General features: G+C 45.3%; 1 protein-coding gene across 2 annotated transcripts in view; it reads right to left on the reverse strand.

The window, feature by feature from the left end:
• KCNJ9 (potassium inwardly rectifying channel subfamily J member 9) overlaps nt 1-17,453 on the reverse strand; it is a 38,159-nt gene extending 20,706 nt beyond the window's left edge. Inside the window, exons 1-2 of one of the 2 annotated variants that reach the window (XM_077256774.1) lie at nt 17,281-17,453; nt 13,116-14,059 (exon numbers count right to left, since the gene is read on the reverse strand). In XM_077256774.1, coding sequence (XP_077112889.1) covers nt 13,116-14,031 — 916 coding nt within the window. In that variant the 5' untranslated portion in view covers nt 14,032-14,059; nt 17,281-17,453. Of the gene's footprint in view, nt 1-13,115; nt 14,060-14,402; nt 14,571-17,280 lie in introns of those variants that run through there. The other variant, XM_077256779.1, reaches the window with a different exon arrangement.
• Nucleotides 17,454-18,742: the final 1,289 nt, after the last annotated feature.

An 18,742-nucleotide genomic window follows, 5' to 3' on the forward strand; every position in this document is an offset into this window, starting at 1 on the left:
GACATCCCCCTTATATACAGACATCCCCGTTATATACAGACATCCTATATACAGACATCCCCCTTATATACAGACATCCCCTTATATACAGACATCCCCTATATACAGACATCCCCCTTATATACAGACATCCCCCTTATATACAGACATCCTATATACAGACATCCCCTTATATACAGACATCCCTCTTATATACAGACTTCCCCTATATACAGACATCCCCATTATATACAGACATCCCCTATATACAGACTTCCCCCTATATACAGACTTCCCCCTATATACAGACATTCCCTTTATATACAGACATCCCGCTATATACAGACATCCTTAAATACAGACATCCCCCTATATACAGACATCCCCATTATATACAGACATCCCCCTATATACAGACATCCCCCTTATATACAGACATCCCATATACAGACATCCCCCTTATATACAGACATCCCCTTATATACAGACATCCCTCTTATATACAGACATCCCCTATATACAGACATCCCCCTTATATAGACATCCCCTATATACAGACATCCCCCTTATATACAGACATACCCCTATATACAGACATCCCACTTATCTACAGACATCCCCTTATATACAGACATCCCCCTTAAATACAGACATCCCCCTATATAGACATCCCTCTTATATACAGACATCTTCCTTATATACAGACATCCCTCTTATATACAGACATCTTCCTTATAGACAGACATCCCCCTTATATAGACATCCCCCTATATACAGACATCCCCTTATATACAGACATCCCCCTTATATACAGACATACCCCTATATACAGACATCCCTCTTATATACAGACATCCCCCTTATATACAGACATCCCCTTATATACAGACATCCCTCTTATATACAGACATCCCCCTTATATACAGACATCCACCTTATATACAGGCATCCCTCTTATATACAGACATCCACTATATACAGACATCCCCTTTATATACAGACATCCCCCTATATACAGACATCCCCCTTATATACAGACATCCCCCTATATACAGACATCCCACTTATATACAGACATCCCACTTAAATACAGACATCCCCCTATATACAGACATCCCACAATATACAGACATCCCCCTATACACAGACATCCCCCTTATATACAGACATCCCCCTATATAGACATCCCCCTATATAGACATCCCCCTTATATACAGACATCCCCCTATATACAGACATCCCCCTTATATACAGACATCCCCCTATATACAGACATCCCACTTATATACAGACATCCCCCTTAAATACAGACATCCCCCTATATACAGACATCCCACAATATACAGACATCCCCCTTATATACAGACATCCCCCTTATATACAGACATCCCCCTATACACAGACATCCCCCTTATATACAGACATCCCCCTATATAGACATCCCCCTATATAGACATCCCCCTTATATACAGACATCCCCCTATATACAGACATCCCCCTTATATACAGACATCCCCCTATTTACAGACATCCCCCTTATACAGTATACAGACATCCCTCTTATATACTGACATCCCCCTTATATACTGACATCCCCCTTATATACAGACATCCCCCTATATACAGACATCCCACTTATATACAGACATCCCCTTATATACTAACATCCCCCTTATATACAGACATCCCCCTTATATACAGACATCCCTCTTATATACAGACATCCCCCTTATATACAGACATCCCCCTTATATACAGACATCCCCCTATATACAGACATCCCCCTTATATACAGACATACCCCTATACACAGACATCCCCCTATACACGGACATCCCCCTTATATACAGACATCCCCCTTAAATACAGACATCCCCCTATACACAGACATCCCCCTATACACGGACATCCCCCTTATATACGGACTTCCCCCTTATATATATGTCTTCAGGAGAACTGAAGAGGTAGGAGGGTTTGGGAAAGCCAGCCCTTTCTGTGAGGTCACAGGCTGTAGGTTTTAAGTGCTGGCAGGCGTCCAAGAGAGTCAGATTTGAGTTTTTACCTGAAGAGCCCAGAGTGCACGCCCTGATGCACTGGGATAGATGGAAAGTTCACTAGCCGGGTTGCCTGCAATGCTTTGAACAACTGTAAGTGTTATTTCTCATGTAATCCTTGTTTTTTTTTATATAATTACTTTGTACATATTTGCAATTGTCTCATATTGTAACATCTTTATAGAACTTTTTATAAACACTGCATAAACTTTATGAGTATAATAATTAATACTAGACTCGTTCTCCTGCTCTAAAAACGTACCCTGTCTCTTGAAGGGAATTTACGCTACTGTTTTGGGTTAGCTTCGGACCCGTTTAATCGAAGCTGGTGACACTACCGTGTGCAGGCCTTTGGGTGACATTGCAGCGACTGCGGCATTGATAATTATTGTTCCTGCCTGAGTGGAAGTAGTTTATCGCGTCGCTGCAGCGTGCCCAATAGCCAGTACATAGCAGGCAGCCTTTCTGGCGACTAATTACCCTAGGTGCAGTACCTAATCTGACCTGACAGAAAGGGGGGCGCCAGAGAGCTGCAAGGTTTAAGTGGAACTGTAAGCGGGATATACACAAATCCCTGCAGTTCATGGTATATGGAAGAGCAGTGGGATACCTAAAATAAGCCCCTTCTGTAAACTAAGGGTACCGTTACACAAAACGATTTACCAACGATCACGACCAGCGATACGACCTGGCCGTGATCGTTGGTAAGTCGTGTGGTTGCTGGGGAGCTGTCACACAGACAGCTCTCCAGCGACCAACGATGCCGAAGTCCCCGGGTAACCAGGGTAAACATCGGGTTACTAAGCTCAGGGCCGCGCTTAGAAACCCGATGTTTACCCTGGTTACCATCGTAAATGTAAAAAAAACCAAACCGTACATACTCACATTCCGGTGTCCATCAGGTCCCTAACTGTCTGCTTCCCGCACTGACTGAGTGCCGGACGTAAAGTGAAAGCACAGCACAGCGGTGACGTCACCGCTGCCCTCTGCTTTTACTTTCCGGCCGGCAGTCAGTCAGTGCGGGAAGCAGACGGCTAGGGACCTGACGGACACCGGAATGTGAGTATGTGCTTTTTTTTTTTTTTTACATTTACGATGGTAGCCAGGGTAAACATCGGGTTACTAAGCGCGGCCCTGCACTTAGTAACCCGATGTTTACCCTGGTTACAAGCGAACGCATCGCTGGATCGGTGTCACACACACCGATCCAGCGATGACAGCGGGAGATCCAGCAACGAAATAAAGTTCCAAACGATCTGCTACGACGTACGATTCTCAGCAGGGTCCCTGATCGCTGCTGCGTGTCAGACACAGCGATATCGTATGGATATCGCTGGAACGTCACGGATCGTACCGTCGTAGCGACAAAACTGCCACTGTGAGACGGTACCCTAAGAGGTCAATAGCCTTGTGTGTGTTTTTTTTATCACATTGTGGCAGTGGAGGGATAACTAAGATAAGCCCCCCTGCACATGTGATAGCCGTCTGTCTAAAGTCACCCCAATCCGTGACATTGGTGGCAGTGGTCAGGAATCCCTGGGGATTTTGTGACAAACTGCTGGCCGCGGCTAAGGGATCATGACATACAGACATCCCCTTTATATACAGACATCCCCCTATATACAGACATCCCCCTTATATACAGACATCCCCCTATATACAGACATCCCCCTTATATATAGACATCCCCCTATTTACAGACATCATCCTATTTACAGACATCCCCCTTATATACAGACATCCCCCATATACAGACATCCCCCTTATATACAGACATCCCCTTATATACAGACATGCCCCTTATATACAGACATCCCCTTATATACAGACATCCCCTTATATACAGACATGCCCCTTATATGCAGACATGCCCCTTATATACAGACATGCCCCTTATATACAGACATGCCCCTTATATACAGACATCCCCCTTATATATATATAGACATCCCCCTTATATACAGACATCCCCCTTATATACAGACATCCCCCTATATAGACATCTCCCTTATATATAGACATCCCCCTTTTATACAGACATCCCCTATATACAAACATCCCCCTCATATACAGACATCCCCCTCATATACAGACATCCCCCCTATTTACAGGCATCCCCCTATATACAGACATCCCCCTTATATACAGACATCCCCCTATTTACAGACATCCCCCTATATACAGACATTCCCCTATATACAGACATCCCCCTTATATACAGACATCCCCCTATATACAGACATCCCCCTATATAAAGACATCCCCCCATTACTTATCACACACAGGACGGGGGTGCACTTACTTATCACACACAGGACCGGGGGTGCACTTACTTTTGCACACACGGGACCGGGGGTGCACTTACTTATCACACACAGGACGGGGGGCACTTACTTTTCACACATGGGACCGGGGGTGCACTTACTTTTCACACACGGGGCCGGGGGTGCACTTACTTTTCACACACGGGATCGGGGGTGCACTTACTTTTCACACACGGGACCGGGGGGTGCACTTACTTTTCACACACAAGGGGGGCACTTACTTTTCACCCACGGGGCGGGGGGTGCACTTACTTTTCACCCACGGGGTCGGGGGTGCACTTACTTTTTACACACGGGGTCGGGGGTGCACTTACTTTTCACCCACGGGACCGGGGGTGCACATACTTTTCACCCACGGGCCGGGGGTGCACTTACTTTTCACACACAGGACAGGAGGGTGTCATAGTCACTTTATTCTGATGTTTGACTTTGATAAGTCAATAGGGTTCAAGCACCATAAATATGTTAAAAAGAAGAGGGCCCAATACTGACCCCTGTGGTACCCCACTGCTAACCGCGACTGTCCGAGTGTGCTCCATTAATCACCCTTTGTTTCCTATCCCTGAGCCAGCTCTTAACCCACTTACACATATTTTCCCCTATCCCATTATTCTCATTTTATGTATCAACCATTTGTGTGGCACCGTATCAAAAGCTTTTGAAAAAGTCCACATACACTACGTCCACTGCGTTCCCTTGGTCCTGTCTGAAACTTACCTCTTCATAGAAATTGATCAGATTTGTCTGACAGGAACGGTCCCTAGTAAACCCATGTTGATATTGGGTCATGAGGTTATTCCTCCTTAGATACTCCAGTATAGCATCCCTTACAATGCCCTCCAGGATTTTACCCACAGTATAATCTAACCTCTTTTTCTCATCTTTCAGGATACATCGGGGGCTTATCTACAGCATTTCAGAATGCTGTAGATAATCCTCAAATGCCGGTGGGCTTAGCTCATCTTCCATTTTGGGGGTGACAGGTTCCCTTTAAATTTTTTTTTTTTTTTTAAACATTCCAAAAATTCCTGTGAAACACCTGAAGGGTTAATAAACTTCTTGAATGTTGTTTTGAGCACCTTGATATGTGCAGTTTTTAGAATGGTGTCACACTTGGGTATTTTCTATCATATAGACCCCTTAAAGTGACTTCAAATGTGATGTGCTCCCTAAAAAAATGGTGTTGTAAAAATGAGAAATTGCTGATCAACTTTTAACCCTTATAACTCCCTAACAAAAAAAAATGTTGGTTCCAAAATTGTGCTGTTGTAAAGTAGATATGTGGGAAATGTTACTTATTAAGTATTTTATGTGACATATCTCTGTGATTTAAGGGCATAAAAATTCAAAGTTGGAAAATTGCGAAATCTTCAAAATTTTTGCCAAAATTCTGTTTTTTTCACAAATAAACACAGGTAATATCAAAGAAATTTTACCACTATCATGAAGTACAATATGTCACGAGAAAACAATATCAGAATCATCATGATCCGTTGAAGCGTTCCAGAGTTATAGCCTCATAAAGGGACAGTGGTCAGAATTGTAAAAACTGGCCCGGTCATTAACGTGCAAACCACTTAAGGGGTTAAACCAGCTGTTTCAAAACTCTAGGCCCAGACCTGTCAGTCACCTGTCACTAAATTAACAATCAGTGTTTATTTGCTGAAATTGTGTGTCTGGACCACACTATTAGCAGAAAGGATTTAGATTCTGAAATATGGCCTTCTGACTGCACCACAGTATTAGCACAAACGATTTAGATTAGGAAATGTGTCATGATTGCCTGCACCACAATATTAGCACAAACTAGTTAGATGCTGGAAGGTCTATTTCACACAGGATCCTATTTAGCTGACAATAAACTGCTTATCTAACTAGCTGACTACTTACAGCAGCAGGAGTGGCCTCTCTGCGCTGTTAGGGCTTGTGCACACGCTGCGGATTCCATTGCGGAATTTTCCGCAGCGGAATTGATAAATCCGCAGTGCAAAACTGCTGCGGCTTTTACTGCGGATTTATCGCGATTTCTAGTGCGGATTCCGCTGCCGGTTTACACCTGCAGTTTTCTATTGGAGCAGGTGTAAACCCGCAGTGGAATCCGCACAAAGAACTGACATGCTGCGGAATATAAACCGCTGCGTTTCCGTGCGTTTTTTCCGCAGCATGTGCACTGTGGATTTCGTTTCCCATAGGTTTACATTGTACTGTAAACTTATGGGAAACCGCTGCGGACCCGCAGCTGCGGAAACGCTGCGGTTCCGCAGCGAAATCTGCAGCGTGGGCACATACCCTTACACTGGCAAAATGGCACCACCAACACAACATGTCCGCATTTTATATGGAGAGAGACATGTTACTTCGGCAGCTAATGACAGAAGCCCTTGTGTCTGGACTTTGTGAATGGTTTCTGCACCCTGATTGGCTGCCGGAATTTCCACACATTAAGTTAATTAAAAAAGAGTAACAGTCCGCCACTGGTCTGACCTCTCCCCCACCCCTCTCCTGACCAAACATGTCCCCTCCTGCTCATCATACAGCACTACTTTTTTTTCTACTAGGCAGCCAACCCCTCTGTAATCTGGTAGGTGTGGGGTGGCTGTTTTTATCAGTAGTTTGCACCTGTACTGCCCCTAGCCTTTATTAGTGGAGGCCCGCTGCATCCTGCTAGATGTGCATTTGTCATCAGACGGGGTTGGAAAGTCCGTATCTATGGTATGTGTTTTTTTAATTTTTCTGTTAGCTGTTTTTGATATTAGTGGTAGGACTCGCAAGTAAGGGGACCCTATTCGTGGGTTGCTTATCTATTTTGGCCAAAATATTAACCAATACCTCATTTCATGTATTTATCATATGCATTAATTTTTTGCACTATCATATCATTTTGTGCAGGATGGAGCTAGGCCTCTTTTTGTTGGCTTGGTCTATTAGGGCATCTGTCCCTGTGTGTTGCAAATTATAGTGCTGGGCAGCCCGCCTGTTAATACAAGGGCGTCATTAATAGACTGCAAGCCAGACACTTTGCATCACACATGTGTGACTGGCGTCCTATGCAAGCCATATCATTCTGCCATTTTTTTCTACTAGGCAGCCAACCCCTCTATAGTCTGGTAGGTGTGGGGGTGGCTTGTTTCTATTAGCAGTTTGGACCTATGTTGCCGCTAGCCTTTATTAGTGGAGGCCTGCTGCATCCTGCTAGATGTGCATTTGTTATCGGACAGGGTTTTGGGAAGGCAATATCGTATGGTCATATGGTATGTGTTTTTTTTTATTTTTCTATGTTAGCTGCTTTTGATATTAGTCATAGGACTCGCAAGTATGGGTACCCTTGATGTGGATTGCAAGCTTATCTATTTTGTACAAAATATTAACCAATACCTCATTTAATGTATTTATCATATGCATTAATTTTTTGCACTTTTTATCGTATCATTTTTTTCAGGATGCAGCTAGGCCTCTTTTTGTTGGTTTGGTCTATTAGGGAGTCTGTCCCTGTGCGTTGCATATTATAGTGCTGGGCAGCCCACCTGTTAATACAAGGGCTTCATTAATAGTCTGCAAGCCAGACACTTTACATCACACTTACCTGTGTGACTGGCCTCCTATGCAAACTATATCAATGTGCAATTTTTTCTACTAGGCGGCCAACCTCTCCATAATCTGGTAGGTGTGGGGGTGGCTGTTTTTATCAGTGGTTTGCACCTGTGCTGCCCTTTGCCTTTATTAGTGGAGGCCTGCTGCATCCTGCTAGATGTGCATTTGTCATCAGACAGGGTTTTGGGAAGGCCGTATCTTATGGTATGTGTTTTTTTACAGCACTACTATCCTAGCCAAAGTCCTAACATAAGCATTAGTGGAAACGCAATCATTTACGGAACTATGCCCAAATTTTGCCAACTTTGAGGGAAACTGCTCGGGAATTGGAACACAAATCCAAATTAGCTATTTTCGTGCACAATTTGAGATTGGCAAACATTTTCCGAACAAGTTTGCTCATCTCTACTCCTTTTTTCTTCTTTACACTGAAGATTATGACAATGACCCAAGACATACAGCCAGTCAGATGCCTCCCTGATTGTACTGTGTGCTGAATAAGTATCTGCATTTATTCCTCAGCATTTAAGACACCAAAGAAACATCAAGGATTGCAGATGCAGTAGTACACCAAGTAGACTTAGTGCCCCAAAATGAAAGGCCATCAAAGGAATAAAATAAACACTATCCATAAACATAAATTTGAACAAATTATTAAACAGCATGTATGTAAGTACTTGGATAAGAATACAGTAATTGATAGCAAACAAGTCATGCCAGACTAATCTAATTTCCTTCTATGATGGAATCACTGACTGGGCGAATCAGGGAAATGCAGTAGATATAGTATATCTCGGCTTCAGCAAAGCATTTGATAAAGTATCTCAGGCTTTCCTTATTGAAAAAATAAACTGTATGTATGGGATTGACAAGGCCACGGTTAGGTGGATTCATAACGGGCTCAGTGAGTGTTGGAAATAGTTGTAAATCCAATTGGAAGAGTGTTTCAAGTGGGGTACCACAAGGCTCTTTCCTGGCCCCAGTGTTGTCAACATTTTTATAAATGATCTAGATAAGGGAGCTGAAGGTAAACTAATCAAATTTGCAGATGATGCAAAGCTAGAAGGGATAGCTAACACTAGAGAAGACAGAAAGGATTCAGAAGGTTCTAGATAAGCTTGAACAATGGGCAGCAACTAATAAAATGGTATTTAACAGGGGGAAAGTTCTCACGCAGCGGTGCCATAAGTGAGAGCACCGAAGCTGATGAACTCCAGCGAACTCTCACGGCAGTTCAGTGATACACTGCCGGAGCGATTACCTCCGTGTATCGCCGGTGGCCTAGTAGAGCGGTTACATCTTCCGATGTGACTGTTCTACACTTGAGCTCGCCATGGGACACTCGGAATTACATGGACTATGGCGGACAAGTGAGTATATGTTGGTTTATTATTTTACATTATTTCTAGGAGACTAGGGCGTCGGGAATTTGTTGTTAGGTGGGTATAATGGGTTTTTACTTTTATGTGAATGTTTATGTAAATATTTTACTTTTTTTTCAACTGTGAGCACAGGCGCTGGCAGATGATACTACGTTTCCCATCAGCGGCACCTGCTGTCACGGCTATCGGTGACAGCAGATGTAGCCCAATGGGAGCAGTAGCCTCATCAACCCACACCTGCTGACCTGCGGTAAGCTTTTTACAGAAGGTCACCGCTGTAAGCAACTTGCATACAAAAATACTCATCAAGGGTAGAGAGGAATTATGCTATATTCACATTAGGCGTTTTTGCAGCTTTTTTTAATACAAATTTTCAGCTGCGTTTTACAGTACCAGCAAAATCTATGAGATTTCAGAAATCTCATACACACAGCTTGTTTTTTGTCATCAGGATTTTGTGCTTTGCATGTTTTTTTTCACAATAGAGCATGTCACTTCTTTCAGCGTCTTTCACCCATTTAATTGAATGGGTGGTGAAAAAATGCAGGTATCAGGTTTTGCTGCATTTTTTGGGCCAATACCTAATTCTATAGAATAGTACTTTTTTTCAAACACTAGACTTTATCAACATGCACAAGAGACAAATCTAGCATGCCAAAACCGCCACAATAAATGCACGAAAAAAACAAGGAAAACGTGCTTTTTTCTGAGACTTCTTTCCTGCCAAAAGATCAAGTTTTACTGCAGAAAAAAACGCCTGGTGTGACCTTATCTTAAAGGGAAGGATAGGAATGTACAAGCCAAATGGGAATAAGATAATGAGGAAAGCATACACCCAAAAACAGCACACGACAATCTACAGCAGCAACTATGATCTCCAACTTCATCACACCAACTCCGGCAAACCAGGAAGGATGTAAACTTTCACAGGTGGGGATGAGAAGGTCTGAACAGCTTTTATAGAGCGAGAAAATGAGCAGTTCAGGAGCAGCTGTGAGATGGAGCTGCATGTCTCTAACCAGCATAGGAAAAGTTGTTAACCTTGTCAGTGCCAAAGGAAACGAAGTCCATTTAATATGAGGAACAAAACACACAGGCTAAATAGAAGACCTGTGATTCACAGTACATAAAGATCGCCTAACCCCAGATATCCCAGGAGGACGTGACAAACTCCGGACAAGACAACCACATTTTAAAAACGATATTGAAAAACTGGAGCAAGTTCAGAGAAGAGCTACCAGGATGGTAAGCGGACTGCAAAGTATGTCCTACGAGGAATGGTTAAAGAATCTGGGAATCTTTAGCTTGCAAAAAGAAGGCTAAGAGGAGACTTAATAGTCTGTCTACAAATATCTGAACAGATGTCAATGTATAGGGATCATCATTATTCTCATTTTCACATGGAACAAGAAGCAATGGAATGAAACTGAAAGGGAGAAGATACAGATTAGGTATTAGAGGTATTAGAAAAATCTTTTTAACCATGAGGGTGGTCATTGAGTGGAACAGGCGGCCTTGAGAGGTGGTGAGTTTTCCTTCAATGAAAGTCCCCAAACAGACGTTGGACAGACATCTGTGTGAGATGGGTTTAGTGACTCCTGCATTTGGTTGGACATGATGACCCCAGAGGTCCTTCTCCAACTCTAACATTTTCTGATTGTATAAGTGTGAGTTTTGCCACATCTGTGTGTGTGAAAACATAGAAACTGGGATGCAGAAAAATGTCAGCAGGTGCTCTGGACAGTGTGAAAAATTCATATGTATCAGAATAAGTTTGTACCTGACAGGCTGGAGAGCAGCACAGTAATGAGGGTGTGCAGGAGCAGTGGAGGATCCTGTAAGTTTTAGCCTGCATCTCAACAACTTAAGTTACATATTTGGTCAAGATTAATAGTTTCCAGACAGCTGACAAATACAGGAAGATACTTACACATTACGCCTTGCTGATTGTAGTACATATTCAATAATTATTTGCTGTCAAAGGGAGTAAGACACTACCAAAGGGGCACCATGGGGGAAGACCGAGTGAGGGTACAGTATATATAGGGGGCAGCTTGTGTGTGGGGGTGGGCTGTGTGAGGGCACAGTATAGAAAGGAGGCAGTGTTTGGGGTGTGCTGTGTGAAGGCACATTATGAAAAGGGGGCAGCGTATAGTATAGGAAGACAATGGGCACAGTATGGAAAAGGCAATGTTAAAGGGTACTGTGTGAAGGCACATTATGGAAAGGGGGTGTCTGTGTGAGGTCACAGTATGGAGCGGGGCAGCTCGAGTAGTGGGACAGTGGGGTACAGTATGGTGATGTGGCAGTGTGGGGGGTGGACACTAAAAGGGCACAATATAGTGGGTGGACTAAGAAAAGGGGGTAGTGTGGGCTAAAGGCTGTGTGAGGGCACAATATGGAAAAGGGGCAGGGTGTAGGATATGAGGATTTGTGAGGGTACAGTATGAAAAAGGCAGTGTTAATGGGTACTGTGCGAGGTCTCAGTATGGAAAGACGGCAGTGTGAGGGCAAAATATGGAAAGGGGGTAGCGGGGGGCTACCTATCTGAGGGCACAGTATGGTGGGGGCTGCTTGAGTTGTGGAACAGTGGGGGCACAGTATGGAGAAGGGGCTGTGTGGGAGGAGGATGATAAGAGGACACAATATGGTAGGGGGACTGTAAGGAAAGGGGGCGGGTTGGAGCAAAGGTGTGAGGTCACAGTATGGAGAGAGGTATTTTAACAGAAGGGCAACATGGGTGGGGACAGAGAGGGCACAGTTTGGAGAGAGTAGGGAGGACAGTGATGGTATAGCATTGTGGAAGGACAATGTTAGAGCTAAGTATTGGGAGGGACAGTGTAGGGAGGGGACATTATCGATAGGAGATCAGTGTGAAGGCACAGTTTGGAGAGGGAGGGTGTGAAGTGTGGCAGTGTGAGGTTTTAGTATAGAAATAGGAGAGGGTAATGTAAGGATTTAGAATGGAGATAACAATGTGAGGGTACAGTATGGAGAGGAGGCAGCTTGGGACAGAGTGAGGGCATTGTTTTGTGGTGGGGACAGATTGAAGTCATACTTTAATCTCTGATCAATTGTTTTCCTATTTACTGTTCACCATGTTAGAGTTAAAAACACTAAGGATCAAAAACCATGAAGCTAACAAAGGTTATATCAGTGGATGCTATACCAACCTTTAGTGCCCAGAGTCAGGCAGCTACGAGTGAGTCCACCGTGTAGTGTAAACTTTGTTCAGTCCGTCCATCTAATATGCTCCTACAGATTAGGTATGACTGTAATTTGCTGTTTCTCCCCCTTTCCTTTTTCACAAGGGTTCCTCCGGGTCCTTCATCTCTACTAGAAGTGGACTCAATGGTGGGGTGTTGCTCCTCATGCCTGAACCCCACCAATAAAGCCATGCTCCTCTAGCATCCCTGAAAAGGGTGATCCCTAATTCCTGCATGGCATCCCTGCTCCTGAGATAAAGATGGAGCCTTCCCCTAGGTTGGTGAGTACTCATATATAATCATGGAAAAAGCAGCACAGACTCATAAATAATAATTGTTAACCTTGACGAGTGGATGTCAGTACTGAGTTATGTTGTACATGTTCTATGTAAGTAAAGGTTATGTTGAGCAGCACTACTGCCTGTTTCCATCATGTATAGTCCTAAAGGGGTCACTGTACTGGTCCTCATCAGGGGTTTCGGGATTCTTCACCTAATTAACCAAAGACTGGGAAGGTCAGGGTGTGAGAAAATTTGGAAAGGAATGGCAGGGTTTTTCTCATTCGCAAGCAGCTCGTACCTGTGGCTTCCACCATCCCTTCCAGGATCACAACGATCTCAAACTCGTCCTTCTCCAGTTGCCTCTTTGAAACCTCCCAGAATGGGCTGTTCTCATTTATTTCATGGCTGATAATGAGGGGGGAGACCAGAAAGAGGCGGTCATCTCCTGTCTCAAAGCCCACGTTGATGTCCGTCTGGTTTAGAGGAATAAACTCGCCTTCCTGTGTTTGCTTGGATTTGATCAATTTGGCACGTATGGAGGCCTCCACAATGTGCGACTGTCGGAGGTCTCCTACCCGGAACATAAGACAGAGTTTGTCATCCCTTAGAGAGATGACAGCATGTGAGGAGAACACCAGAGTCTCTGCTCTCTTGTTGGGCTGGGAGATCTTTACAAACATGCATCCCACCATGAAGGCGTTCACCATGGAGCCGAGGATAGCCTGAAGAAGGAGTAGAACAATGCCCTCAGGGCACTTGTCTGTGATCACCCTGTGTCCATACCCAATGGTTGTCTCTGTCTCTATAGAGAAGAGAAAAGCGGACACAAAGCCATTGAGGTTCTTGATGCAGGGCGTCCACTCTGAGTCCTCCAAATGCTCCAGATCTCCACGGCAGTAAGCAATGAACCACCAGATCACACCGAAGAAAAGCCATGTGATGGCATAGGCCATGATGAACACCAGCAAGCTCACCCGCCATTTCAGGTCCACCAAGGTGGTGAAGATGTCTGTCAGATAACGATAAGTCTCACGCACATTTCCATGCTGTACGTTACACCTGCCGTCCTTCTCCACGTATCGCTGGCGGCGGCGCAGCTTCCGGTCGGCTTTCTCCAGCCTCTCAGCCAGTTTGGAAGGATGGGAAAAGGACGCTTTACTGTTAGGGACTGTTGAGTCAGGGATGGACGTGAAGGCATTGTTGTTCTTGGCCATTGTATTTAAGACCAGAAGTAGTTAAAGCCTGGACAAAAAAGAGAAAGATTAGTGCTGCCAACATGGAAGATGGGGGTGAACTGAAGCCCAGAGACTGCTAATGGGCCCCAATTGTGTGACAACTACCCACGGGGTGACCCCAGCTTTAGCCCCCTGAATAGAGAAGAGATAGATCAGTAGTAATGCTGCCAACCGGGGGAGGGGGGACAGGAGAACAGAAATAGAAGCTGCTGACGGACTTCAACTGTATGGTTTGAACCCACCAGGTGACCCCAACTTCCGTCCCCTAGATGAACGGTAGCAGGGTCCCCAACCACCATGACAATAGTAGTGGAGCCCCTCAGTCACAAGGGGCCCGCTGTTAATCCTACCTCTATGCCCTCACAGGAGACTGTGGGCAGCAATGACGCAGATGACAATCTAACATCACTGTATGGTCTGGCTGTCACAGATACCGCCATGCAAGCGACTTGATGCCCCCCATGTCAGTGACAACAGCACAGGCAGGGTTAACCAAGAAGTCAATGAATTTACTAAAATTAGCACCGGCAGTTGTCTCCGTCTATACGTGTCGCCCTCTCCCAGGAAGCCCTGCTTCAGCAGTTGCCATGGAAACCTCTGTCAGATGTGCTCTATACGTGGCTCACATTTAACTATTACCATTCTTACCGGAAATTTCAATTATGTCATTTGACCACTCAGATGGGGACGGCTGTGGCCGCACGGGCATATAACCGATATATAACGGCAAGGACTGTGACGCAGATTGGAGTCACCAAGTTCTCCTTACTTTTATCTCACTGGTGATCCCCTTCCAGGCTGCCTATGCTCTGATGCCCCCCGCAAATTAAGCCTGGGGCAGGTACCAATACAGAGAGACCTTAGTCAGATACTGGTACCGTCAGATCCAGGGTAAATACTAGTGACCTGCAGCTGATTCTGGTACCAAGTGACCAGAGGAAGATACTGTTCACCTGCAGCAGATACTGGTACCAAGTGACGAGGGGAAGATACTATTGACCTGCAGCTGATACTGGCACCGAGTGATCAGAGGAAGATACTAGTAACCTGCAGCTGATACTGGTACCGAATGACCAGAGGAAGATACTAGTGACCTGCAGCTGACACTGGTACAGAGTGACCAGAGGAAGATAATGGTGACCTGCAACTGATACTGGTATCGAGTGACCTGAGGAAGATACTGGTGACCTACAGCTAATACTGGTATCTAGTAACCAGAGGAAGATACTGGTGACCTGCAGATGATACTGGTACCTAGTAACCAGAGGAAGATACTAGTGACCTGCAGCCGATATTGGTACCGAGTGAAAAGAAGAAGATACTATTGACCTGCAATAGATACTGGTACCGAATGACCCTGAGGAAGATACTAGTGAACTGCAACAGATACTAGTACCGAGTGACCAAAGGAAGATAATAGTGACCTGCAACACATACTGGTACCGAGTGACCAGAGGCAGATACTGGTGACTTGTAACTACTACTAGTATCGAGTGATCTGAGGAAGATACTGGTGACGCGCAGCTGATACTGGTACCGAGTGACCAGAGGAAGATATTGGTGACCTGCACCTGACACTGGTACCGAGTGACCAGAGGAAGATACTGGTGACCTTCAGAAGATACTGGTTTTGAGTGTCCAAAGGAAGATACTAGTGACCTGCAGTAGATACTGGTACCGAGTGACCAGAGGCAAATACAGGTGACCTGCAGCAGATACTGATACTGAGTGATCAGAGGCAGATACTGGTGACCTGCAGCAGATACTGGTACAGAGTGACCAAAGAAAGATATTGTTAACCTGCAGCTGATACTGGTACTGAGTGACCAGAGGCAGATACTGGTGACCTACAGTAGATACTGCTACTGAGCGACCAGAGGCAGATACTGGTACCGAGTAAGCAGAGGAAGATACTGGTGACCTGCAGCTGATACTGGTACTGAGTGACCAGAGGAAGATACTGGTGACCAGCTGCAGCTGACACTGGTACTGAGAGACCAGAGGAAGATACTGTTAACTGCAGCTGATACTGGTACCAAGTGACCAGAGGAATATACTGGTGACCGGTAGCTAATACTGGTGTCGAGTGACCTGAGGAATATACTGGTGACCTGCAGCTGATACTGGTACCGAGTGACCAGAAGACGCTACTGGTGACCTGCAGGTGACACTAGTACAGAGTGACCAGAGGAAGATTTTAGTGACCTGCAGCTGACACTGATACCGAGTGACCAGAGGTACAGTAGATACTGGAGACCTGCAGGAGATACTGTTAACCTGCAGTAGACCTACAGTAGATACTGTTACCGAGTGACCAGAGGCAGATACTAGTGACCTGCAGCAGATACTGTTACCGAGTGAGCAGAGGAAGATACTGGTGACCTGCAGCTGACACTGGTACCAAGTGACCAGAGGACGATACTGGTGACCTGCAGCTGACACTGGTACTGAGTGACCAGAGGAAGATACTGGTGACCTGCATTAGATTCTGGTACCAAGTGACTAGAGGAAGATGCTGGTGACCTGCAGATGATACTGGAACCGAGTGACCAGAGGCAGATCCTGGTGACATGCCTCAGATACTGATACTGAGTGACCAGAGTCAGATACTGGTGACCTGCAGCAGATACTGGTACCGAGTGACCAGAGTCAGATACTGGTTACCTGCAGCAGATATTGGTACCGAGTGACAAGAGGCAAGTACCGGTGACCTGCAGCAGATACTGGTACTGAGTGACCAGAGGCAGATACCGGTGACCTGCAGCAGATACTGGTACCGAGTGACCAGAGGCAGATACTGGTGACCTGCAGCAGATACTGGTGACCAGAGGAAGATACTGGTGACCTGCAGCAGATACTGGTGACCTGCAGCAGATACTGGTGACCAGAGGAAGATACTGGTGACCTGCTGCTGACACTGATACTGAGTGACCAAAGGAAGATACTGGTGACCTGCAGCAGATACTGGTGACCAGAGGAAGATACTGGTGACCTGCAGCAGATACTGGTGACCTGCAGCAGATACTGGTGACCAGAGGAAGATACTGGTGACCTGCTGCTGACACTGATACTGAGTGACCAAAGGAAGATACTGGTGACCTGCAGCAGATACTGGTGACCAGAGGAAGATACTGGTGACCTGCTGCTGATACTGATACTGAGTGACCAGAGGAAGATACTGGTGCCCTGTGGGTACGAAGTGACCTAGGAGCAGATACTAGTACATACCTGCGGAGAACGCTGCCCACTTGCTTCTCTCGATGATTTTCCAGCTTCATTGCCGCACACAGGCTGTATAAGTAGGCACCTGCTGAATCAAGGATGGATGGAGCTGTGCAGCTGAGCCTCTTCTGTGGAGGGTGAACACGATGCTCAGGCCCTCCCCCTCTTCTGGTTCTGGAGAGAAGGAGGATCGGTGGGAATGGTAACAGATGGGGGTCTCTGCTCTGACTGACAGGTGAGGGAGCGGACCGCCTACAATGCAGGTTCCAGGGGCTAAACAAGAAGACGTGCTTCTCCATGATCATATCTGTCAGACTCACCACCTCTAGGCAAGTATAGAGGAGAGGAGCTGCACTATGGTTAGATCACAGAAAAAATAAATATTTATTTTCAAAAAGTAATGAATTCAAGTTTAAAAGCAAAATTGGTTTATTCCATTTTACAGCCTATTTGTCACCTAATTCTGCTCTATTTAACAATCACACATTACAGGACAGATGAGAATATTCTGCTCCATGTAACAGCCGGACATCACAGAACACATGAGAATATTCTGCTCCATGTAACAGCCGCACATCACAGGACAGATGGGAATATTCTGCTCTATGTAACAGCCGCACATCACAGGACAGATGAGAATATTCTGCTCTATGTAACAGCCGCACATCACAGGACAGATGAGAATATTCCGCTCCATGTAACAGCCGCACATCACAGGACAGATGAGAATATTCTGCTCCATGTAACAGCCGCACATCACAGGACAGATGAGAATATTCTGCTCCATGTAACAGCCGCACATCACAGGACAGATGAGAATATTCTGCTCCATGTAACAGCCGCACATCACAGGACAGATGAGAATATTCTGCTCCATGTGACAGCCGCACATCACAGGACAGATGATAATATTCTGCTCCATGTAACAGCCGCACATCACAGGACAGATGAGAATATTCTGCTCCATGTGACAGCCGCACATCACAGGACAGATGGGAATATTCTGCTCCATGTAACAGCCGCACATCACAGGACAGATGAGAATATTCTGCTCCATGTAACAGCCGCACATCACAGGACAGATGAGAATATTCTGCTCCATGTAACAGCCGCACATCACAGGACAGATGAGAATATTCTGCTCTATGTAACAGCCGCACATCACAGGACAGATGAGAGTATTCTGCTCCATGTAACAGCCGCACATCACAGGACAGATGAGAATATTATGCTCCATGTAACAGCCGCACATCACAGGACAGATGAGAATATTCCGCTCTATGTAAAAGCCGCACATCACAGGACAGATGAGAATATTCTGCTCTATGTAACAGCCGCACATCACAGGACAGATGAGAGTATTCTGCTCCATGTAACAGCCGCACATCACAGGACAGATGAGAATATTCTGCTCCATGTAACAGCCGCACATCACAGGACAGATGAGAATATTCTGCTCCATGTAACA

This window comes from Ranitomeya variabilis, chromosome 1, assembly GCF_051348905.1.
Source record: "Ranitomeya variabilis isolate aRanVar5 chromosome 1, aRanVar5.hap1, whole genome shotgun sequence".
NCBI classification, from domain to species: Eukaryota; Metazoa; Chordata; class Amphibia; order Anura; family Dendrobatidae; genus Ranitomeya; species Ranitomeya variabilis.